Genomic DNA, 15974 nt, shown 5'->3' on the forward strand with positions numbered 1-15974 from the left:
AAGCTGAAGATGTTGCCTGGATCCTGGATGGCTCCCAATCGAAAGTTAACACAGCACACAAAACTCAATTAAAAACGATTTTATAACCCGCCAACCACATTAAAATAGCAAGAAACCAGGTCAAATGTGCTAGGGCAATCTCACGTAGAGTTGTGTTTGCGTTAATGGTAGAGAAGGAATTCTTGAGGAAGCAAAGAGGAGCCCATCGGGGGAGGAAGGTGCCAAGGAGGGTAAGGGAAAGCTCAAAAGCAGTGGTGGGATTCATATTTTTTTATTACCGGTTCTGTGGGCGAGGCTTGGTGGGCGTGGCAGGGGAAGGATACTGCAAAATCCCCATTTCCTCCCAATCAGCCGGGACTCGGGAGGCAGAGAATAGATGGGGGCGGGGCCACCAGAGGTGGTATTTACCAGTTCTCTGAACTACTCAAAATTTCCACTACTGGTCAGAACCTGCTGAATACCATCTCTGGTCCAAAGCCCTCTGCCTGTAAACTGATTATGCTCTTGTCAGTTTCAGGCACTGCTTGTTAACTTTGGGTGAGTCTTTGCAGGGAAGCTCAGTTACATGCAGTACTGCAAAGCCCAAACAATATTTGACTTTAAGGCCAGGGGGCAAAAAAGAGGGCATGTCCTCCTTTGGCCGGACACCTGGTCACTCTAGACAGCTCAGTCTGGCCCCTTTGGGCAAGCAACTGGCCTCTGCCCGGGGCTGGAGAGGTTCTGCGGGTGGCATGGAAGCTCGCTGCAACTCCCCAGGGACGGAGCAGCCATGCCAGCTGCAGGGCCAACTTTTGCAGGGGCTTCCCCTCCCATTTCCCCCAGGCTCGAGCCAGCGCCCAGGCATTCCCCGGCCACGTGCTCCGGCCCCGCCTCCTTTTTCCCAAGGCCGGGCAGAGGGGCGGGGCCAGAGCTCCCTCCCCCCCCCCTCCCCGCGCACGCGCCCGAGAGAGAGAGAGAGAGAGAGAGAGAGCGCGGAGCCGTTGCCATGGCGCCGCCGCGGGCCCGGGTCTCGCGCTGCGCGGCTTTCAGTGCTTCCCACCGGCTGCACAGGTGACCGCGGGGGTGGGGGGCGTTTTGATGGTGGTGGGGGGGGGGCGAGAGAGGAGGAAGAAAGGGATCCTGAGCGCGTGCAGAGCGCCGGAGGGGAAAGGGCGCTCCCGGGGCTGCCTCTGGGGTGGGTGGGTGGGCGCAGGTGGCTAAGCGGGCTTGGAGCTCCCCCCCCCCGCCCCAAGGTGCGGCTGTTCGTATGCATGCTTTTAAAGAATGAGGAGCCCCCCCTCCTTCCCCCAGAGGCTCAGCCTTTGAACCCCTTAAAGGCAGCCCTGCCCACTAGACGCCCCGACCCCATGCTTGCCCCCCCTTTTCTCTCCCCCCCCAACCCCAGTCTGGCCCAGACCCCATGCTTGGAGGAGAGCAGGCTGGAAGGCGGTGCTGCCCCTGTCCAGGTTTCTTTATGCAATCTGAAGGGACCTTGGAGGTCATCTAGTCTGTCCACCCCGCCAGGGCAGGATCCCTCTGAACATTCCAGATCAATGGCTGGGCCACCTGGGCTTCGACCCCCTCCCCTCTGTCCCTCCCCACCAGCAGCAGTCTTCCCCCCTTTCCCCACCCCCAAAGAGGCAGGGTGATCCCCTCCTTCGTAGGTCTCCAGGTTGGGAAATCCCTCCTTATCTGGGATCTCCCAGGGCAAAGCTTCCTCATGCAGAGATCCGGTCCTCCCTTCCGACCCTCTGGAAAGCCAGCCCAGCTCCCTCTTCGCCCCTGTGGCTTGCTTTGGACCCCTCTGTTGGGCCTCTGGGTTGGGGGTCCCGGCTGATGAAGCCCATCTGGTCCAATGAAGCTCAGTCGGTCCAATGGGTGAAGTCCGGCCAGGGACTCTGTGGAGCGTCCACCTTTCAGGGAGATTCACACAATTGCACCAGATGTGACCACTAGCACTGCCTTTATTGTTAAGACCCCAATTCTTCCGTCTTCTCTGCAGCCCATTGTTGAGCGATGAAGAAAACCGGGAACTTTTTGGGAAATGTAACAACCCCAACGGCCACGGCCACAACTACAAAGGTGAGAAGTGGGGGTGGCCTCCATCTCTGAACCCAAGAGAAACTGGGAAAAAAGGGGAACCTGATGCCCCATCATCCACAGGGCGATCGGCCTTTGAGATTGAAGCTCACCTGTGGTGGGTCCCTCATCCTATGAAAACTCCACTCTTGGGACAGATGTGATACGTGCAGAAGTGTGCAATTATTCATTGATGAAACCCACTAGATTTATACATTGCTTCCAAAACACCATCAGTAATGAACAGCATATGGCAGGGGTGTCCAAACTTGGCAACTTTAAGACTTGTGGACTTCAACTCCCAGAATTCCCCAGCCAGCAGAGCTGGCTGGGGAATTCTGGGAGTTGAAGTCCACAAGTCTTAAAGTTGCCAAGTTTGGACACCCCTGGCATATGGCAACGTCCAGACATTACCAATGGATTGCAAGTAGAAGTGTTACCTGAACAATTTTGTTACATTGGCTAGCTAAATGCCTATGGAGCTTCTCCGTCCTCCAGGTCACGGTTGTCCCAAAGGTGTTTTTTTTTTCAAGAGGCAACTGGACTTTCTGGTTTTTCTTTGAAGACGTTTCCCTTCTCATCCAAGAAGCTTCTTCAGCTCTGACTGGATGGTGGGGAATGGAAGGATTTATACTGCTTGCAGACAGCTGGACATTTGCATCCTTTTAGAGAGTTGTTAGGTCACCTGGAGTTTTATCTGTGTCCTCAGGGTCCTTCTTTCCTTCCCTTCCTTCCACCCTTTCTCCTTCCCTTTCTCACTTCCTTCCCCACCATCCAGTCAAAGTTGAAGAAGCTTCTTGGATGAGAAGGGAAACGTCTTCAAAGAAAAACCAGAAAGTCCAGTTGCCTCTTGAAAAAAACCCACCTTTGGGACGTTGGCTAGCTGGTCCTAGTTGAATAACCACTGGTTGAGTGACCATTCTAAATGACCTCAGTGGTAAAGAGGAGATATTCTGGGGGAAGAAAAGTTTCCTGATGGTGGGTTCCCATCATCACCCCAAAAGCTTGGAAGACTAAACCTTTGGTCCCAGTTATCAACTTAGACTGGATTCTGTAAAGAGGAAATTTACAACTGGTCCTTGTCATTGTAGACACCCCCATGGGAACATGCTCAAAATTTGGACATTTGATAACTGACTCATATTTATGGCGATGGCCGGTGTTCTGAAGTCATGTGATCACCTTTTGCGACCTTCAGTGGGGAAGCCAGATTCATTTTACAACTCTGCCACTAACTTAACAACTGCGATGATTCACTTAACAACTCTGGCAAGAAGGGGTGTAAAATGAGGCAAAACTCGCTTGACTTGCTTAGCGACAGAGATTTTGAGCTCAATTGTGGTCATAAGTCGAGGGCTACCTGTATAATGGAAAGCTAGAAGCTTTCTTAAATTCCTGATGGAAGTTATTCACGTGGTTTGTTGTTAATATATTTATCTGCTGATTATCTTCATGTGAAATCAAACCCACAACCTGATAATTTCCTTCTTGTTCCTTTTCATTTCTTCTAGTGGAAGTGACTGTGCAAGGAGAGGTAGGTGAAATGTTTTCAGATTTTAAACATTTGTGTTTTCTTTCTATTCTCCCACCAATAAGTTTATTAAAGATTGTATTATACAAGTGAAATGTATGCTACATTTACAGAATAAAGAAATAGCATTTTAATTTTTTAAAATTAAAGTGTGGAAAAAGAAACAAATAGAAAAGCAAAACTGCCCCCTTCACCTCCAGCAAGTATAATTAATAATAACAGCACTAGCTTTTCAAATATAGCCAAACATCTCTTCATTCCATATCTTACTCCAGTTTCTATAAACCCATCTCTGGAACCTTATCTTTCTCTGTTAAACAGCAAAAGGGGTTATCAGAAATAACATAAAAATTACAAATTTTATTTATTACACCCATTCTGAATCTTTCCTTTCGTATTTTCCTTTCTAGATCAATCCTCTTACAGGGATGGTGATCAACCTGACGGATCTCAAAGCCTACATGGAGGTAAGGAAGCTCTTTTGATCCCAGCAGAGATGAGCCACATGGGTGGACTTTGTGGGTCTTGACCAGGCAGTCGGGGATCCACTGTGGGAATCAAGGCACACCAGGAAGTGCAGAGTGCAGCTTGGCAACTTTAGCTTCTTCATGTGTGTGGGTGGAGGATAAGAAGGGGAAGTCATAACCCTCCAAGTGAAAGCAGAGGATTGTTGTTATTAGTTAGGAAGTTGTGTCCGACCCATTGCGACCCCATGGACCAGGTTCCTCCAGGCCTCCCTGTCCTCTACCATCCTCTGGAGTCCATTAAAGCTCATACTGGCTGCTTCGGTGACTCCATTCAGCCACCTCATTCTCTGCCGCCCCCTTCTTCTTTTGTCCTCCATCTTTCCCAGCATGAGGCTCTTCTCCAGGGAGTCCTTCTTCCTTCTCATTAGATGCCCCAGGTATTTGAGCTTCATCTTCAGGATCTGGCCTTCCAAAGAGCAGTCCGGGTGGATCTCCTCTAGGACTGACCGGTCGGATGGCCTTACTGTCCAAGGGACTCGCAAGAGTCTTCTCCAGCACCAGAGTTCAAAGGCCCCAATTCTTTGGCGCTCAGCCTTCCTTATGGTCCAACCTTCACAGCTACACATTGCAACTGGGAAAACCATAGCCTTGACTAGGCACACTTTTGTTGGCAGGTGATGTCTCTGCTTTTTAGTATTCTGTCTAGATTTGCCATAGCTTTCCTTCCCAGGAGCAAGCGTTTCTTAATTTCTTGGGTGCAGTCCCTATCTGAGGTGATCTTGGAGCCCAGGAAAATAAAATCTGTCACTACCTCCATTTCTTCCCCATCTATTTGCCAGGAATTGAGAGGGCCGGATGCCAGGGGATAGAGGTTTCCTTGTCTCCTAAGATCTCATTGGTGGGTGGAGAGGGGGGAATTTTTTTACCCAAGTAGAAAACACTCAAGAGAAGGCTACAAGTTGATTTCACTTCTCTGCAAAAATGCCGGAGGAACTCTTGACTCATGCCATCAAATATTTATTTGCCGCGCGAGGTTGGTCTCCCAATGAATCTGATTAACTTTGGAGTGTCTTTCAAGGAGCTAAACGCCTCACATCTCTGCCTTCTAGGAAGCCATAATGGAACCACTTGATCACAAGAATCTGGATAAAGACGTCCCCTATTTTGCAGAAGTGGTCAGGTAGGCAACTCTATTCCTGGCCTGTTTTCTAATCCTGAACTTGGGGTAAAAGATAAAGGTTCCCCTCGCACAGATGGGCTAGTCGTTCCCGATTCTAAAGGGCGGTGCTCATCTCTGTTTCAAAGCCGAAGAGCCAGCGCTGTCCAAAGACGTCTCCGTGGTCATGTGGCTGGCATGACTAAAGGCGCACGGAACGCTGTTACCTTCCCACCAAAGTGGTCCCTATTTTTCTACTTGCATTTTTAACATGCTTTCGAACTGCTAGGTTGGCAGAAGCTGGGACAAGTAACGGGAGCTTGCTCTGTTACGCCGCACTAGGGACTCGAACCGCTGAACTGCTGACCTTTCTGATTGACAAGCTCAACATTTTAGCCACTGGGCTACAGCATGCCCAGAACTTGGGGTAGAGAGAGTGCTTTTGAGGGTTTTTTTCTCTCTTAACAGGACTCTGAATTGCTAAATTCAGACATTTAATTCAGGGGGAAAAGAAAACTTGTAAAGGATTGCTCTAATTTTTTCCCCTGGAAAGACTGCCTGCTGGGTAAGGGGATTTCCCCTGCCAGTGGCAAGGAGGTCTAGAAACTTGGGTTTTCAACAGCAATGTTCTGCGCTGTTGGAGAAATCAAGACTGATTGTGTTTCGCTGGTCCAGACAATCCCAACCTGGTGGCCTTTAAGGTGTTTTGGAGCTGGGATTTAGAATTCCAGGCCAGGACAAACTAGCCACCTCAACACACTCCCTGTGCAGGAATCTGCAGAAGGAAACACAGAAGGAGGTTCCCCCCCACCCCTCTGGTGCAGCCACAGCGCAAGTGATTAAAAATGCCACTGGTAAGGCAGCTTAATTCTCAAGGGTTTTTCCCCTCCCTCCAGTACTACTGAAAACGTGGCTGTGTTCATCTGGGACAATCTCCAGAAGTTCCTTCCTCCCGGAGCCCTTCATAAAGTCAAAGTATACGAAACCGAGAAGAATATGGTGGTTTACAAGGGAGAGGGAGCGCCTTCCGAGAAGTGAGACGCTCGTGGTTGCCTTCGGGCCGTTATTGTCGCCAAACAGCTCTTAACTCAGCCAGTCTGTTGACTGTCGTCCATCCGTCCGTCCGTCCACCCATCCACCAACCAACGCATTGTTGGACTTGTGAGTGTCAATGTTGATCTCCTTGTTAAAGAATCACAGAATACAATAGCAGAGTTGGAAGGGACCTTGGAGGTCTTCTAGTCCAACCCCCTGCCTAGGCAGGAAACCCTCTACCATTTCAGACAAACGGTTATCCAACTCATGGGAGTGAGTTGATATATGAAGCAGGTGTTTTATGCAGCTGGGTGGCGCCTCCTGCCGTGCAAGCGTTCCGTTCGACCCGAGTTAAGAAATACAGCAATTCTTTCTTTGTTCCTGTTCCAGGAGAAAGTCGCTGCTTTTTCAACCCTGAGTGTAAATCCCAAGATCCAGGGCTTATTTGACCACAGGGGGGAGTTTTCCTGGTCCCAAACAGCTTACAGGTAGTCCTTGAGTTACGACAACACGACGGAGCCCAAAATTTCTGTTGTTGAGGGAGACATTTGTCAAGTGAGTTTTGCCCCGTTTTACGAACCTTTCTTGCCGCAGTTGTTAAGTGAACCACTGCAGTTGTTACATTACTAAGACGGTTGCTAAGTGAATCTGACTTCCCCATTGACTTTGCTTGTCGCAAAAGGGGATCACGTGACCCATGGACACTGCAGCGGTCATAAATATTGCATAAGTAAATAATAAATATCCGACCCAGGGGTCAGATGCCAAGCATCTGAATTTTGATCACGTGATCGTGGAGATGCCATAAGTGTGAAAAATGGTCACAAGTCCTCTTTTGTCAGTGCCATCGTAACTTTGAATGGTAACTAAATGAGCTGTTGTAAGTCGAGGACTACCTGTATTTTCCTGTCTTGACCACCTCTTTTTTTCATTTAAAAAAGCTGGAGAGGCCGGAGAATGGATTTACTGTGTAATTAAGCCAAATTGCTCTCTATCCCCACTGCTGTCTTCCTTGTCTACCAATCAACACCTGGTTGGTTGGCCAGTATCAGTATCCTGGATATCTGGATCTGGGAGTCCTACTGGACCCTAATCCTCTTATTCTCCGCAATATTCTGTGGGGTTCGAGCTTAAGAGGATCTGAGCTCCTATGGCGTTCAGGTACCCATGTCCTCACAAAAGCATCACGGAGGACCAGCTCTCTCCCATCACACTGGGCAGTTATGGGGGTTGTCTGCCTGTCACAAGCCAGGACAAAGGGTGAGTGATGGAGGAGTAACACCGCCTTAAAAAACCTTGGTCCAGCTGGCCTGGTTGGTAGCACCTCGTAAGGGCCCCTCTCCAGGGTTACAGGAGAAGACGGTCAACGGTTTGGAAGGCGGAAGAGGGCTCAACGGCAGATAAAGCACCAGAACCATCTTCTAGGAGAAGGGAAACTCTGATTAAAAACCTCCACTGCCTTGTGGCTCTGTCCACTCCTGGAAAAGGCTTCGGGAGTCAACCTCCAGGCAAAATCCAGAGCCGGAGTCCCGGAAGCAGTTCGTGACTGTGTGCAACCACGTTCTGGTAACTCCTGCGATGCAGCTGGAACCAACCGTATTGGCTCTGTCGTTCCATAATGGACTATTTCAGCCACATGGAGGGGGGGGGGGATCTGCTGCTTGGGTAACGGTCTGTCCTCCATATTAATCAACTCAGGCCTGGTGCTCTGGAGAGGGCACTCCAAGTCTGACCTCTTTCCAGAGCACGATACCATCGTCTTTGGAGACGGAAGGATGCCAGTGCATGTATGGGGGCTCTTTGAGCGGTCAAGGCGGCAGCCTTGCATGCAGAATCCCAGTCCTGCGCTGCTCACGGGTGGCTTCGGAGCGGCCTTTCAATGAAACTTGTCCTTCTGCCAAAGCCGCTTTGGTGGGGCTGGCAGAGTAATTTCCCTCGCCAAGAGGATCTGGCATGAGGAGATGAGTCACATTGCAAACCCAGAGACGATGGGAACATTGTTTTTATGGGTGGATAAGCAATTGGGCGCCAATTTCCTTTGTAAAACCGTTTTATTGTGTATGCTTTACATGCGGGGGTGGGGGGGGGACCCTTCACTGCATTCCATTTAGGCTGAGATGAAACAAAATCTCATTGGCCTGGTACAAAGAAGGAGCTGGTCAGCCCCCTAGCGTTGGGCAGCGGTTAGCAACATGAAAGGAAGGCAGGACATGGTGTGTGAGTGTGTGTGTGTCAGAGAGAGAGTGTGAGCATGGCTCTCCGTGCGCAATAAGGCAGAGCGATGTGGCTAAGCAGTGCATTATGGGAGTGAATCTGCAGAAACCCTGGGGAGATGGTCTTTTGGCCTCAAGCCCAGTAGGGTTCTCCCCCAGTCTAGAGAAAAGAAGTACTAGGGGTAACATGATAGCAGTATTCCAACATTTGAGGGCCTGCCCAAAAAAGAGGAGGTCAACTTATTTTCCAAAGTACCGGAAATCAGGACAAAGGATGGAAACTAATCCAGGAGAGAAGCTCCCTGGAATTGAGGAGAAACTTCCTCACAGTGAGGACAATTAACCAGTGGAACAGCTTGCCACCAGAAGTTGTGGGTGCTCCATCACTGGAGGTTTTTAAGGAGAGACCGGACAGCCACTTGTCTCAAATGGTAGAGGGTCTCCTGCTTGAGTAGGGGATTGGACTAGAAGACCTCCAAGGTCCCTTCCAGCTCTATTCTGAATAACTGATTGATTGACCACCCAGCTCATTTGGAATTCATAAGTCCCATTGCCCTTAACACGATTTGTGTTCAGTTTTGTTTATCCAATTCCCCCTCCCCCCTCAGCAAAAACTCTGGCCCCTCAAGCTATCATGCCAATAATCCTGACATTATAAGACTGTCCAATGAAATGTATGTGGGAGGACGGGTGTCTTAAGGAAGATTTGTTACAGAACCTTACAAAGATGAGGGATATTTCTCCTGACCTCGTCCCATGCTTTGCAGCCCCAATGCTCTGCACCTAGCCATCGAGCATGAAACATACATGTACAGATGCGCCTTAGCAAAAGTGACTATTGAAGTTCCTTGAAGCAGTTAGGTTGAACTTGACGGGGTCATCTTGGGGTCGCCAGACTGTCAGACAGAAAAGAGGTCATCAGTGATTATAATAGACACATAGAGATAAAGCACATTTACACCCCATTCAAAATAGACAGTAGAAAAGCTGAGAAAGAAACAGACACGATCACATCCTCTCCGGCAACCAACAGCTAGATAAGCGGGAATTAACTCCAGACAAATGGAAAGGTACCATATGCAAAGAACTACCGAGGAGAAAAGTGAACACCTACCAAAACTGGCAGGGTAAGTTACTGTATGTAAAGAGAGCAAACCCCACACTCCCTTGCACTGATGATGCTACCTAGTCAGGTAATTAAACATCTGCAAGAAAACAAACCAGACAGCATCAAGAACTCCAAAGAATGCTTATAAATAGTCCTGTATCCTCACCTGTGATCCCCGTCTTTCATTCGCAAAAGGGTGGGGTAGTTGCCCTTAAAAACAACAAAGTTTTTCTCCGATTCATAAATCTTCACTTTGTAGAGGCACCCCGAGGGAAGGATTTTTTCCAGGCTGTTCCAGATGTACATGGCCAGATTCTCTGTCGAGCTGAAGAAGAGCAGAAGGATGGGGGAGAAAAGGGAGCTCAGAAGCTGTTCCAGAGAAGCGGTTTTAACTCTCAGTTGCTCTATGTCCCTCCTGTTGCTTTTGGCTACTCTTTGGCCACGGACATCAGGTCCGTTATTCCCAAAGGTGGCACCACGTGGGTGTGTGAGCGGCTTCCAGCTGCTTGTTGTGGCCTGTCGGCCACCGGCCCCCTTCAGCAGCCAAATCGGAGGAGGAGGCGTGGGAGTTAGGCCCAGCATCAAGGCAACCTGGGAATGCTGAGGGGGGAAGAGGGAATTGAGCTGGCAGAGAGAGGCAGAGGCTGAGGCAGAGCCTGGGCCGTCCATCAGCCCTCAGATGGAGAGTCAACAGCCCCCCATGTCTGGAGGTGGCTGATGAGGAAGAGGAGGAACAGCTGGGTCCAATGCCTCACACGTGGCTGCGCAGAAAGCAGAGGAGAGGAGAGCAGCGGAAATCTATGGGCTGGTCCTTGGGAGGGAAAAGGCACTGCTGCTAGTGAAGCTCTGGGGATAAAAGGCAGGTGGTGGAGATGAATAGGTGGAGACAACTATTCATCTTCTGGCCGGACGGACTTGTTAGCCGGCATTGAAACTTCAGAACACCGCTCCATCCTTTCCCGGCTACTACCTTGTAACATTGGCAAAAAAATCCACGTCTTTGTCCAGGTCCTTGTGATCGAGAGGCTCGATGATGGCCACCTGGGGACAAAAGCATAAAAAAGTGGCGTTTTGTTTCCCCCAAGATGGACATTTTCTACGTTCAGGGGCATTAGGTGTTAAAAATAATATATGTGGGATAAAAATAAAGAAATTAGGGCCCGGGATATTAATACAGATAGTCCCCGACTTACGACCACAATGGAGGCCAAACAAAATCCTGTTCAGCCTGACCGGAACTGGATGGGTGAAACTGCCAGCATGGCAGTGGGAGATTGGACCATGGGATGGACTTGTGGGTGTGGGGAGGGCAAGATCTTGAACTTTCAACTGGGTGGGAAAACCTGGAAGTTTTCAGATTCGGGTTTCCATAGATGTGCCAACATGTCTCTCTTAATAAATTGGAACTTTGAGGAATACTTTGCCTTGGACTCTGATTTAATTTTGGATGATATTTGGAACGCTGACAGTTGGCTTGACTTTGGGCCAGTCCCGCCCCCCCCCTCAACCCAGCCCACCTCACAAGGAGGAGAAAGATGCATTGGATATGTTTGCTGAGTTATTTATGAAAATAATGCGGGACACAAATGAAAGTACCTGTTCTGACCCAGGCTTCCTTAAAAAGCATGAAGCAGAGTCTTGGTCCCGGCAAAATCCCCTTTATTTACACGACTGTGAATTCCTTTCATTCACAGTCCGCAAGGCTTAGCAAACACTCTTTCAGAGGAGTATTTATCCACACGAACCTTATCTCGCTTGAAGAGCTGCCAGATAACCAGTTTCCACAGGCAGGGCAAGGCAAAACTGGGCACAGAGTCTCTTATAGTGACAAACAGAAATTTCCACTCTTGAAACGATTGAAGGAACAAATTGTTTCCTGCAAAAGCTCCCTCCCCATTCACTCCTCTTTTGTTTCCTATGGGGAGGGGCCAATCACCTCCAAGGTGTGCCTCTACTCCTAAGTTGACCCTGCTTTCTTAGTTGTTCTTGTCTTCTGGCAGCTCTGCGCATGCATGCACTGGGAACAGGCTCTAGCTGTTGTTCTGCCTCACTGCTGCCTAACTCCCTCTCTGCCTCCGACACAGAGCCCTCGCCTGAGCTTTCCTCAGCCCCCAGGACTGGCCCATGTTCCCCCCCCCCCAGCCTCCTCACTGTCCGACCACTGGCAGGCCACAACACCCACCTCCATGTATTCATGCAGCTTGCAAACGTTCATCAACATGCCACTGATGGGGTCAATCTGCATGGGGAGAAGCCTTCTTTTAATAGACGGGAAAAGATCTACAGGAAACCAAAATGTACAACCGCCCACCCTAAAACTAACTGGAAGGGCAGCGTCTCTCAGAGTCCATGAGCCACCCCACGGGGACTGCACCCCGGCCACGCACCTGGCTGTGTGCCTTCTCCCTTCCTCTTTCGTTTTTATTCCCACTTCCCTTGTTCTTCTTCCACCAGCCAGCAGGGGTGGAGCATTTAAAGTCCTCACTCGTTTCTCCCACTTTGGCTGGCTTCCCCCCCCCCCCCCATGGAAAAAGTAGAGGAACCCCATGGGCCTCCAGACCCCCTTCCTCTGCTGTGATGATGATGATGCCACCCCAGGGAGCATCCAAAAAAGAGGGCATGGCAGAACTGCCATAGGCTGGTGCCACCTACACTCTTGGTGGTGGTGCGGAGTAATGCAAATTTCCTCGGTGCCCGGCATAGTTGGGGAAAGGCATCAGATGGCTAAAAGGCTGCGACTGGGAAATCGAATTAAACGGTGGAAGTTCTAATCGGAGACAGCCGAAGGATGCAGACTAACAGCAGAATAACAAGAGTTGGAAGGGACCTCGGAGGTCTTCTAGTCCAACCTTCTGGTCAGCCAGGAAGCCCTTGCCCAAAAGGGCTGAACCAAAGGACGTGGAGCCGATCCAATGAGGGATGCCCAGCTGCTGCCCGCCCTTAAGCCTCGCGCTCCCAAAGGATGGAGAAATCTAAAACCGCTACTCACCTTTCCACGTATAGTGACCGTCACTGTGGGGCAGAGAAGGAAGAGAAAAGAAAATACGCCTCAGTCTTTAGCTGCAACCCTCCTTCTGCACCTCAAGGTGGCAGCAAAACGTCAAAGAAGCAGGCGGCGGGAAGAGATTAAGGGAGGAATTGCCGCTTTCCCAGGTCTTACTTGTCTCCCCCCCCACCTCCCCACCAGGGAAACGGGTTCAGGGATGCATGCCCTCAAAAGGCCGAGCTGCCCTCTGCCCCGTCCTCAACCAGGCCCAGCACCTTGATAGTTGTGTCCGTGGGTGTGATTGCATTTCCCAAAGATGTCGATGTTTTCATCTTTGCTCAGATGTTTGCTGAAAGACAGTGGAGAGGAGGAGGAATATTGCTCGCAACAGAATCCCTTATGCCACCAGGCTTGAAATTTTGGAGCTGGGCAACCTAGAACTTCGCTGCCTGCGGTCTGACCTAAGTGTAGTACACAAAATTGTCTGCTACGGCATCCTACCTGTCAACGACCACTTCAGCCTCAACCACAACAATACTCGGGCAAACAACCGATACAAACTCAACCTGGTCAGTGCCTGGAATGCTCTACCCGACTCCGTTGTGACATCCTCAGGTCACCTGAGACATCTTGGAAGTGAAGTCCTGTATTAACTCAAGTTTCCCTTAGCTTGTTTGTGTTCAGGCGTTTGGGATCTCCCTACCTAGTTTTTATTTCCTCTTATTTTAATCTGAATGCTCCTACTTTGCAAATCATTTATCTTCTTCTCTATTCTAGGTGAGAACTGCTGGATAACCATTACTGCAAAACTGGATCTCGCCACCTACCTGTGTCCGCATGAGGAATATTTTATGTATCTAGCTGATTCTAATCTAGAAGAGATTCTGGTCAAGCCTGTTCATCTGAAGCCCTCTTCTGCTGAGGAGTTGTTTTCTGAATAGGGTGAGTCTCTCTCCGGGTTAAACTTTTGTTGGGATTGTCTTGCATTTTCCTTCCTTGGACAAATGTTCCTTATTTCTCCCCCCCCCCCCCAAGGGGCTAATATCTTTTTATTACTGGTCCCAGCTCCTGTGCCCTTAATAGCAAGCACGAACCGGTGAACACATATATTTCCTTGCCCTTTACCAACAGCATCCTTTGGCAAGCTCTCCTCCGTTTCATGCTGACTTAGAGGTAGCTCTTCCTTTCTTTTGCCTTCTTTCTGCTTTTCCTTAAGGCCTCTCTCTACACCTAGCGTTCCATTCAAGGAAGAGTGGGCTTCAACCATTTTAGCTCTCTTCCCAGTGGCTGGGTGGGCGTGGCCATGGTAGGCGTGCCCTAATTGGCCTCCTGCACCCAGGGGAGGGGGCTTTTTGTCCTCCCCGGGCTCTGGAGGCTTTTTTTGAGCCTCCGGGAGTGTGAAAACGGCCTCTCCAGGCTCTGGAGGCCGGAAAGGAGCCTGAACCTCCGGTAGGCCCGTTTTTTGCCCTCCCCGAGCCTCCGCCCGCGCCCTGCACTTACCTGCATCCAAAATGGGCCGCGTGGCGACTCCTGGGAGGGGTGGAGCGGGGGGGGGGCAGCCAGGAGTGGGATTTGGGGGTTCTCTGAACTGCACAGAATCTTAGCTAGAGGTTCTCCCGAACCCCTGCGAGCCCCCATTGGCCCACCCCTGCGGAGGTATTTTATAATGACCGTAATCTTCCAGAACCATTGAAGTGGCCACAATGTCAAGACATGGACTTCAACTCCCAGAATTCCCCAGCCATTCTGGGAGTTGAAGTCCACAGGTCTTAAAGTGGCCGAGGTTGGACACCCCTGCCATAATACCTTCTGGCTGAGGAATTCTGGGAGTTGAAGTCCACAGGTCTTCAACTTCAATGCTAGACATCCCTGCCCGAGAGAATTTATCCCTATCATTGACATAGCTTCATCCGTCTTGACTCTACTCATTGACTATATCAATCAATGTATTCAGTCCTAATTTGATTGTTTCTAGTTTACTGACTAAGTCACTACTGGGTGGGTCAGAAGCCGTCATTTACCAATCGCCACATCCCAACGATCACACACTGGTTTAATGTTCTGCCCCAATTGGAAAACCACCGATTTCGTCCATGGAGCCAAATGCTGATGATAGAAGCATGACTCTTAAACATGTACACAAAGCAAGTGGATGGAGGGAAAAAAATGGATTATTTTTTTGAATGTACACGGGCTCCCATCTCAAGTACAGGACAAATGCGAGACTCCGGGCAGCTGACAAAGTTTAAAAAGAGAATAACAACAATACAACAGAATCACAAGTAGCATAAATGGCAGATGTGAAAAACAACTAACAACGCACTCACACCAGTTAATCAGCCAAACGATGGCCCCCACCTGCACTATCAAGATCCCCATCAGCCCTGACTACAAAACCAGATCGTTAGGTTGGTTAACTTCGTTACTCCGAACCCACGCATCTCGTGTCCCTTTAAGGACTAAGTCACAACTTAAGGACTGAAATGAACTGAGTTGGCCTACACTGGCATACACCACAATCCATTTAAATCAGACTGTTGAGTAGCAGAAGAGCCTGGTTTCATGTAGATGTGCTGTAGCCCTCACAGGAATTGGAGGAGAAAAGCAAGGGGGATGGGAAACCCCCTTGTTAGCTTTTATGGAATGAATGTTACAAGGGGACCTCTCCTCTGATATTTGTGAAGGAGGTATTTAAATATAAGCGGTGTAGAATCTCCTGCCACAGGCAGGGGGTTGGACTAGAAGACCTCCAATGTCCCTTCCAGCCCTACTCTTCCAGGTTCTAAATAGTTGGACATTCCTACCCTTTGATACAAGGTTTGCCTTTCATCTCTGTGGTGTTCTTTCCCCAACTCCAGCGTTGGGCAGTTTGGATGATGGCTGAGAAATCATCCCAGAAGTGGCCTTTGTGCTACCATCCCAAGGTTCGGTTCCCCACCCTGTGTGGGCCTCTTGGCAACCCTTACCTGTCCAGTTTGTGGGCAGCTGCAAAAGATATTGTGCGGGACAGGAAAATAATCTTGTCCTCCATGTTCCTTTCAGGAGCTCAGCTCATCGGAGCATCTCTGCCCAAGGGCTGCTTAAATAACCCCACCAGCCCTCATGTGACCAAGATCTGAATGCAAAAAGAACTGGTCCAGAGGAGCGTGATGCCTGCTTATGCCTTCCCCACATCCTGCAGTTAATTCAGCATGTCTCCTGTCAAATGCAAGGCAAGATGCATCTCTTATCTTCAATTTGGGAATTAGCTAAGGTTCGCCAAAGGCAAGGCAAATTTGGCTGAATTCCTGCCACATACCAAGCGCTCGTAGGGTCGGTTCAATGCTCAAGCATTTTAAGATGCCCCGCTTGGCTCATCTTTGGGCTGAAATGGTTGAAAAAGGAGAAAGGGTTTGAGTTTTCTGGATGAAGTCAAGGGTA

General features: G+C 49.6%; 2 protein-coding genes across 5 annotated transcripts in view; one reads left to right on the forward strand and one right to left on the reverse strand.

Moving 5' to 3' along the window:
• Positions 1 to 957: 957 nt before the first annotated feature.
• The window catches only part of LOC309396231 (6-pyruvoyl tetrahydrobiopterin synthase-like), a 59807-nt gene continuing 44790 nt past the window's right edge, over positions 958 to 15974 (forward strand). For 2 of the 4 annotated variants that reach the window (XR_014176072.1, XR_014176073.1), the window contains exons 1-7: positions 958 to 1050; positions 1982 to 2061; positions 3570 to 3592; positions 4000 to 4056; positions 5166 to 5236; positions 6109 to 6373; positions 13332 to 13496. Coding sequence is in view for 1 of the 4 variants with exons in the window: in XM_081961177.1 (XP_081817303.1) it covers positions 986 to 1050; positions 1982 to 2061; positions 3570 to 3592; positions 4000 to 4056; positions 5166 to 5236; positions 6109 to 6250 (438 nt within the window). In the remaining 3 variants the exon portion in view is untranslated. Of the gene's footprint in view, positions 1051 to 1981; positions 2062 to 3569; positions 3593 to 3999; positions 4057 to 5165; positions 5237 to 6108; positions 8142 to 13331; positions 13497 to 15596; positions 15726 to 15974 lie in introns of those variants that run through there. The other 2 variants (XR_014176074.1, XM_081961177.1) reach the window with 2 other exon arrangements.
• Positions 8280 to 15702, reverse strand: LOC309396230 (6-pyruvoyl tetrahydrobiopterin synthase-like). Its single transcript, XM_081961176.1, has 7 exons — positions 15521 to 15702; positions 12830 to 12903; positions 12558 to 12580; positions 11751 to 11807; positions 10539 to 10609; positions 9735 to 9893; positions 8280 to 9356 (listed from the first exon to the last, which is right to left on the reverse strand). The coding sequence occupies exons 1-7, from the start codon at positions 15583 to 15585 to the stop codon at positions 9338 to 9340; spliced, it is 468 nt and encodes a 155-aa protein (XP_081817302.1). The 5' UTR covers positions 15586 to 15702; the 3' UTR covers positions 8280 to 9337.

The sequence above is a fragment of the Natrix helvetica genome (genome assembly GCF_964273705.1).
Source record: "Natrix helvetica genome assembly, chromosome: 8".
Lineage (NCBI taxonomy): Eukaryota > Metazoa > Chordata > Lepidosauria > Squamata > Natricidae > Natrix > Natrix helvetica.

Coding starts and splice junctions, on each gene's coding strand:
- LOC309396230 (XM_081961176.1), bottom strand. CDS start 15,585: ATGGAGGACAAGATTATTTTCCTGTCCCGCACAATATCTTTTGCAGCT. Junction 12,904..15,520: donor GCTGCCCACAAACTGGACAG/GTAAGGGTTGCC, acceptor ACTGTCTTTCAG/CAAACATCTGAGCAAAGATG. Junction 11,808..12,557: donor CGGTCACTATACGTGGAAAG/GTGAGTAGCGGT, acceptor CTCCCCATGCAG/ATTGACCCCATCAGTGGCAT.